At 54.3% G+C, this 8,115-nt stretch overlaps 1 protein-coding gene across 1 annotated transcript in view; it reads right to left on the bottom strand.

The window, feature by feature from the left end:
- LOC103810813 (inner centromere protein-like) overlaps nt 1-8,115 on the bottom strand; it is a gene marked incomplete at its 5' end in the record, with an annotated part of 12,030 nt that overhangs the window by 2,738 nt on the left and 1,177 nt on the right. Inside the window, 11 exons of the mRNA XM_009083733.1 lie at nt 198-338; nt 650-760; nt 1,544-1,655; nt 1,984-2,093; nt 3,810-3,941; nt 4,012-4,147; nt 4,607-4,697; nt 4,976-5,075; nt 5,336-5,369; nt 5,914-5,965; nt 6,895-7,559. Of these exons, the coding sequence (XP_009081981.1) occupies nt 198-338; nt 650-760; nt 1,544-1,655; nt 1,984-2,093; nt 3,810-3,941; nt 4,012-4,147; nt 4,607-4,697; nt 4,976-5,075; nt 5,336-5,369; nt 5,914-5,965; nt 6,895-7,559 (1,684 nt within the window). The remainder of the gene's footprint in view (nt 1-197; nt 339-649; nt 761-1,543; nt 1,656-1,983; nt 2,094-3,809; nt 3,942-4,011; nt 4,148-4,606; nt 4,698-4,975; nt 5,076-5,335; nt 5,370-5,913; nt 5,966-6,894; nt 7,560-8,115) is intronic.

The raw sequence follows: 8,115 nt of genomic DNA, 5'->3' as shown, positions 1-8,115 counted from the left end.
CCCTCGCTGCTTGGCATCCCTGGGGGAAAAAAGACACCATTTAGAGCGGGAAGCATGTCCACCTGCCCCCACATCCTCACAGCTCCCTGCTCCAGCACCCCAACCTCCAGGCAGCCCCATAGCCCAGTTCCAACACCACAGTTATATTCACTGCTTCCCCAATGCCAATGGCTAATTCCCTGATCCAGGATAGACACAAGATCATACCTCTCCTTTGCTTGTGCTGCCTGTCGCTGCTCTACAAGGTTCTTCAGGTCCAAGACTTTCTTCCCCTTTTCCTTCGCTTCATCCTCTCTCCTTTTCTGCAGGGGTTCTTGCTGCTCAAATTCATTTTCCTCCTGAAGAAGAAAGAGGAAAACCCCTGTATGCCTCTAGCTCAGGTGAGAGGATGTGAAGTGAATGCTCTGAGACAACCTGTGCAGGCCAGAGCTCACCCTTCCCTCCCATGTCTGTGCACCAGCCAGGATGTCTCTCCCTTGTGTCCCAACCCCATCTCAACTGCGTGGACAGAAATACGGCAGCTCAGATCCCAAAAATCCTGCAGCAGGAGAGACCGGACTTGTCCCTGTCCTACCAGCCACAACTACACAGGGTGTCCCTGCTATCCCTGTCCCTTCCCACATGTAGGAGGCACCTGGGCTGCTCTTACCCCCCTCAGTGCTTTCTGCTTCCGTGCATCCACTTCCCCATGCTTCCTGGACACTTTCTTCTTGCTCCGCTCTTCTGCCACCTTCTCTTCCCAGCCCTGGGAAAACCATACCTGTCAGCTCCACCACCCTGAGGACACACCTCATAGCCTTGCAGGGAGGTCTGGAGCCTGGAATGTCCCAGGCCCTAAGGACACTGAGGACCCAGAAGCAGGCTAGCCAGGGCTGGGGGTGCTTTTGATCGCTCAGGGTTTGGGAAAGGCTGAAAGCAACATGATTTCTTGTTTTCCAAGGACCCTTTCCAAGGGTCCACTCCAAAATAAGCAGCCAGGCCTCTCCCAGAGGCTGCTTGGGCTCCAGGCCATCAGGCACATCTCCCTCAGCCCCACACAGTCATACCACACCAGCAGCACAGTGCATATAGCCACCAGCCCAGCCCAGCACACTCCTCACCTGCCTTATACCCCAAAAAGGGCCAGCCAGGCTCTGAAACCCAAACACACACTGAGCTGAGTCACAGGCATCCCCTGCACACCTGGTAGCTGTTGTTTTCCTCCCTCTGCACCCCGTGGACCCCGTGGCCTCACTGTTCATCACGCTCCAAGTGCTGCGAGCCAGGTGAGGCTGTCACCTGCAGAGCCTGTGCCTAGAGCATGCAGGGTGCTGCCACATTCCCTGAGTGCAGAGAGCCATGAACATGGTCTGTCACAACAGGAATGTGCAGAGGGACGGAGAAGAAAAGCCTTCCCTTGTCAGGCAGAATTTTGGTGTCTCTGATGCACTTACCCATCTGGTTAGTCACCCCCAGCAGCCTGCCTGGGCCATGCCTGTGCCCTGCTCACACCTCCTGGTGTCACAGCTCACAGAGAGGACCAAAGCTCACCCTGTCTTCTCACCTTCTCATCATTCTGCAGGATCTTCTGCTCCATCCGTTTTTTCTTCTCCTCTTCCATCTGCTCCACACGCTCCCGAGCCTGCAGGGCCTTTTTTAGACGATCTTCCCGCTTCCTGGGCAGTGTGTGGACAGGTGGAGCTCATTAACCCTGTCTGCTCCAGCATAGGGGTGAGGGGTGACAGGGACTGGGTAACTTGGGGAACAGCTGCTCTGCTGGACTGGCTTTGGCTGAGCTTGGCCCCAGTATCTTTCCAGGTGGAGTTGGGACATGAGCAGGAACAGCAGGGCTCAGGGTGCCCAGGCGTCACTGCTCCCAAAATGCTCATTCCAAGTGGGAGGCACAAAGCATGGCAGAGCCATCCCATCCACCCAGCCGGAACAACCTCCAAGGCAAATTTGTGCTGACCAGGAGAGGAGCAGGGGGAAAGGGACCCAACTCACTGCTTCATTTCTGCCTGCCGCCGCTTCTTCTCCTCCTCCACTTTCTTTCTCCTCTGTTCCTCAGCCTCCTGCTTCTTCCGGAGATTCTCCAGTCTCTGCCTCTCCTTCTCCTGGAGGGAAAGGAGTTCAGACTGTGCCAGTTGCCAGGGACTGTTTGTCCCCTCAGGTACAAGATCTTTCAGAGTCACATTCACCAAGATGGTGAGTGAGCCACAGGGGAGAAAACAGGTTTGTCAACAGGCATTAACCCAGGAGAGTAGAGGGGTTACAGGTACAGGAGGAAGAACCTCAGTCCTTCAGGCTGCAGACTGTGTTTAGGCAAGGATCAGCACACTCTGGCTGGAGGTGACCACCTGCAGCAAACATCCCCTACCTGCCCTAGAAGCTGGGAAAACAGGAGAGGGAGCACAGTGCAGCCTTGCCTAGAGGCCCAAAGCTCCCAGCAGTGTCCAACCCCAGCACAACACACCTGCACAGGGATCCTGTCACCTCACCACAGGTGTGGCCAGATGGACACCAGTGTGAAAGGAGAGTGTAGTCAGTAACAGTAGGACTGTCCAGCTTCACGGATAAGGTGTCATTACTTACAACAAAGTCTCCCTGTAGAGAAGGGGCATAAAAAACATCGTTAAAACTTTGGAAATAACACTAGAACCCTCTTCACAGCCCATGCACCACAGTTTCAGCTGCAGTTTCTGCAAGTACATGGTAGAGGACCCGCGGCCTGACCCCACGCTGCCTGTCAGCCCTGCAGTGGCCAAAAATCCCAGACAATTCCCACTGCAAAGAAACACTTCCCACTTCCCTATGGATCAGCAGTCCCAAATATGTGATGGTGCTCGAGGGAGCAAGGATTCTGAGATAACGGGACAGACACACACACACTCAGGTAGTAAATTCAAAGTGATTTATTCCACCTACCTATATGTGTGTCCTTACAAAAGGGATATAAAGTCTACTTCAGTACTAAGGGAAAAAGTATGTCCCTAACATACATACATAAATGTCCCTAACAATTACAAGTACATTACTGACCCCAAGAGTGATGAGATGAGTGGTCCAGTGCAGAGTCCCATTTTGGCAGGAGGAGTGGGGGGCAGACACAGAAGCTCAGTGGGTATCCCCACAGACTCAACATGGTCCTCAAGTTCTGGACAGCTCCCCCCAGAAAGTGTGCATGGCCTTATCTATCATACTTTTGCCATGCCATCCTGATGTGACCAGTACACAACAGGATGAGGTGGGTCCAAATTTGATCACATATATTTGGTGGCTCCATGCATGTGTGCGGAGCCTAAGGGTGGTCGTCAGTCTCCTCTGGGGGTCATTACTTCCTTGCCCTTCCTCATCATCACCTCTAAGTGTCCTTGGTGGGCTGCCTGGCAGTCAGTCAAGGCTCATTATCCTTTTGTTTTCCTTAGCTGAAGTTTTCTTATCACTGCTTACTCCTTCACTCCAGTCACACAGGCCAGCTGCACCTGCTTACTCCCTTCTCACTCCATTCCCACAGGAGAGCTGCAACTGCTTACTTTTATACTCAGTTTGACACAGCCTGCTGTGGACCATCTCCATCTAAAAGTGTCTTCAGACACAGATGGCCACAGGCAGAGCAGTTGGGATTCCTCTGCATCAAGGAAGGTTTGGGCTAAAGACTCCCTCTTTTCCTGGAGTGGCTGATAGAGAATCCTGAGGCCAGGTTGCTCCCAGGACCTGCACTTTTCCTGAGCCAGGTTTATGGGTCTCTAAGCAAACAGTCCCTCTCTTGCCACTCCCCCACACCTGTCCCCCACTTTTCCCTTGAGGAGGGAGAGTGGGACAAAACATACCTTAGGGTTTGGCCGGGTGGGAGTGCTGCGCTTGATGAAGTCCTTGATGCCCCCTTGTGCCGTGGCTCCTGGGCTTGGCAGCAGTTGATTCCTCTGCACAGCCTGCAGGAAGTTCTTCAGTGGCCTGACCACCTGAGAGGAGAGAGGGAGGGAGCTCAGCACCTGCCCAGGACACAGGGCACAGGGCTGTGGCACCACCCACCTTGCTGGCTGGAGAGGATGCTAGTGGAGCCTGGTTTGCTGATGTCTTGTGCTTGTCCTCCAAAGGAGAAAGGGCTTGTCTCCCTGGCTGCTGCCCATGCCACAGTACACCCAGGGCTTGTCTGTAGCCTCTTGTCCTGGTGGCATTAGCAAGAGAGACATTAGGCAACTGTCACACTCCCTAGAGGCATTTACTGGCTGTTACACACTGCCCCAGAACCCCATGTGAGACCCTAGTAACACACAGTGAGGAGACAGGCCAGGTATTCCAGACACTCACACAGACAAGAATAACCAGGTCTGTCATCTGCTCCCAGACCACCCCTTCAGGAGCCCTTGAAGTCACCTCCACTGGTTCGTGTGGGACCTCAGGTACTGCTTCCCACACCACACCTGGTCCCAGAGCCAAACAAGGCTCAGGAAGTCACAAGAAACTTCCAGGAGACAGGATCTGACCAAAGGAGTTTTCAAAGCTACACTAGAAGCAGCTGGGGAAGGCAGAGAAACAAACCCCCAAAGCTTTTTAACACTAATGACTTAAAAGGCCAAGCCTGAGTCCTTCCAGGCTCATCCCTGCTCCTTGCAGTGTCTCCTACCAGACACAAGAGGGATTCTCCCGAGACTTGGCACAGTGGGGTTGCTCCTGGTTCTTCTTCTGGGATTCACTGTTGGGATTTACATGGTTTCCTGTGGAGAAACCTGCAGTCAGTGCCACGTGCAAGGCATCTGGTTCTCATCTCCAACTCTCCATGCTCAGACCCCTGTGGCACATAACCAGAGAAGCCTGGATGGCCACCTGGAACATCATGTGGGACACACCTGCACAGCCCCTTCTGCCCAGAAGCTTCCTTGACTGGTCAAGGATGGTTTTGTTCTGACATGTCCCAGATCTCCCACAAATCGTTGTACTGACCCCTGGGTCTATGTGCCTTTGGGGCATTAAAGCAAGACCACCTGGAGGTTACCTGGAGTGTTCCCTGCCTGCTGCTCCAGAGGGGACAGCTGCTGTGCAAGAGGGCTGGCAGTCTGGGGACTTTTGCTTGCCATAAGGAGCTCTTCAGGAGCCTGCAGGTTAAGGAGACAAGCATTGCCTCAGCACAGCTGCTCCAAAGAACAAGGCTATCACAGACATGCTGCCCTGGAAAGGCCAACTATAAGCCAACTGCTTGGCAAGGGTCTGTGTCCCTCCCAGCAAGGGGTGCTGGTTTGTTTTGGGTATGGGGCAGCTCACGGATACTGGCTACATCCTTGCTTCCAGTGACCACCTCAGCAAAGGTGCTGACGCAGCAAGATGTCCAGCCTGTAGGTTGTTCCTCAGAACTTACCTTCTCCCTTGGAGGGTTCAGTTCCAACTCAGGCCTGTAAAGGAAAAGTTATTTTCATTATTGCAACTCTGCAGGTGAGTTACAGGTGATGGAGCCGAAGTATGGAACGCTAAGGAAGTACAGGTAAACCTAAGCACATCCAGAGGTTGTTCAAGCCAGGCACACATTCCTCTGAGGAACTGTCCCACTGCACCACTGAACACACCATGACCAGCTTTGCCCCCATGTAGCAAGCATAGAGGAAGCTCTGCCAGCCTTGGGATAAGCCTCACCTCTCCCCTCTCCCACCAAACCAGGGGTGACCAAACACCAGCACCCTGGCATTCAGGGGCTGGTGGCATCCAGGAATCCCAGGACACATGGTGCCAGCCAACTCCAGGCTGGGCAGCACCACCCACCCCAGCACAGGGCTTAACCTCACCATGTCTGAGCAGCACAACATGAAATATCAGCCAGCCCCAGATGACAGCAACACCTGAGCACTCCCTTACAAAATCTGTGACATAAAATGCACCCATGGAGTGTCCTCACAGGGACATCTGGGATCACTTCCCATCTGCTTTCCATGGCAGCCTCACCTTGTACTGCTGGTCACATCTTCTTCCAAATAAACCTCCAAGGAGCTCTGACCTGGGGAGAAATGCATAAGTGAAGTTGGGGATTTTTTTCCCAGGATCCCAACGGACCCAGAGTGTGTGTGGAGGTGCACAGTCTTCCTCCCAGGAACAGAGATTGCTCAGCTCAGCATTCCACACCAGCACCACACCTCCCTCAAGTGCCACCGACAAACTGGAGAGGGCTGGGAAGGCAGAGCACCAAGGCAGCAGCTTAGCTGCCTGCAGCCTGCTCTGGCTGCCTGTGTCACACCCAGCATTCCCAGGCCATTGGCTGCAGCTCCTGCCTCCCCATGCAGGGATCCAGGGGGGTTGGGGCTGATTCCAGGCTGATTCCACCCCCCCATCACACCCCTTCGCTCCAAGTGTTATAACAAGTGCCTGGATACAGCGTGACTCAAGGCTGACAAAGCTCAATTCCAGAGGCCTCCGTGCTCCATCACAACCCATCGGCTGGTAGCAGCAGTGATTTTGGAAAGCCCAAACAGTCCAAGCCTGCCAGGAGCAGTAGGAGCAGAGGATGTGAGGGGTTCAGTGCTGCCAGATGCAGCCTGGGCTCCTGATCCCTGTTTCTCTGGAGATGCTGCTAATTTGGGTCTCTTCTATCCTCACCTGAAAGGCTCCTCGGCCCATTTCATCCCAATTACAAGGCTAGAGACTTTCATCCCTATTGATTTTTAGAGAGCTGGCAGAAGTCATAAATTAAAGCCTCTCTCCAGGGAACACAGCAGCCTCTCCCAATCCAAAGGCACATGTGGTTGAAACCAGCCTGACTGCATTTTCCTGCCACTCTGACCTATGTACCCCAACTCTGTTCCCTCACCCCAGCCTTCAGCTGGCCTGAAACTGCACCCCAGGATCCCACAAGACCCAGGACAAGGAGACTCCAGGGATGAGCTGCTCCACACTGCTCCATACCCACACAGAAGCCAAGCAGGGACTCACAGCTCACTCTGCTGGAGGCTGAGGACTCCTCTCGGGTCGCTGCCTTCCTGGCCTTGGCCCTGCCAATGGATTTGCGGATCATGTTCTCCCTCCTGCTCGCCAGGGAGTACTTTTCCACCAGGGAAGCCCTGCGGCTCCTGCGGGGAGCACCCACACTGCTCCGGCGCCGTGTTCCTGGTTTCTCTGACATCCTTTTGCTGTGACAGCCCTGGAAGAGCAGTTTCTTCGAGCCTTGAGGAGATCCATCTCCTTGGAGTGCAGCTGGATCTGCATTCTGAGCAGCCTTAGGAGTGGAAGTGATCACTGTCCTTCCAGGGCTCTCCTCCCTGTTCCTTCCTGGCTGGACCCCAGCAACACTGGAGACATCCTGCAGCTCAGTCACTGTGACCCCCTCAGGCAGCTGCTCCCCCAAAACGGCCTGAGGGGCTGCAGTACTGCCAGCAGCACCCTGGGCACAGTCCTGGCAATCCAGATTCACTATGTGTGCATCCACTGGACACTTCCCAGGCAGTGCTGAGAGCTGAGATGTGACTCCAGGCTGAGACCCTGGCACAGGCACCTCCTCCCTGCCACAGCCAGGGCTCCGGGGCTGCCCTTGGCTCAGGAGATGTTGGGAACTGAGTCTGGAAGTCACTGGCTTGATGCCACTTCTCCTCCGGGACAACCTTGAAGGAAAACAGTTTTAGGTGAAGCAGTGAAGGAGTCTTTGCTCCCAAATGAGTTTTAGAGGGAAAAGCAGGTGGTAAGTTCTGAAGTGCAGCTCTTGGCTTGTCCCCTCTGACATTCCCCCTCACAGCCCATCCTATCCCTAGGGAGAGGCAGAACCTGGAGAGCTCATGGGTTGTTTCAGAAGATCGAACTTGGACTAGCTTACACACAGGGGCTGTGTCACACAGACACAGCCCAGGTTGAGTATCCACAGCAAAGTGCAGAGTGATGGGAGTGGGAAAGCTATTTACCCCTATACTAAGATCTGGGTTTGATGCCCACCCTGAGCAGAGCAAGGACAGTATGGGCACCACAGCATCCCCTCCCTGCTGACAAGCACCCACCTACCTGCCCTGCTGCATCAGCAGAGCTTCCCAAACTCAATTTAAACACAGAAAAACACGAGCAGGACTTGTCTGCTGCAGGGAAACAACCCAGCTGTGTCCTGAGCGCTCAGCTTGGCTGAGAGCTCTCCTGCTCCAATCCACAGCGCTGCCTCTGCCCTCCCTCACA

This window comes from Acanthisitta chloris, unplaced genomic scaffold (assembly GCF_000695815.1).
Source record: "Acanthisitta chloris isolate BGI_N310 unplaced genomic scaffold, ASM69581v1 scaffold36311, whole genome shotgun sequence".
In the NCBI taxonomy this organism is placed as follows: Eukaryota; Metazoa; Chordata; class Aves; order Passeriformes; family Acanthisittidae; genus Acanthisitta; species Acanthisitta chloris.
Note: the sequence above shows the minus strand (reverse complement) of the source record. Positions and strands in the feature narration are given on the sequence as shown.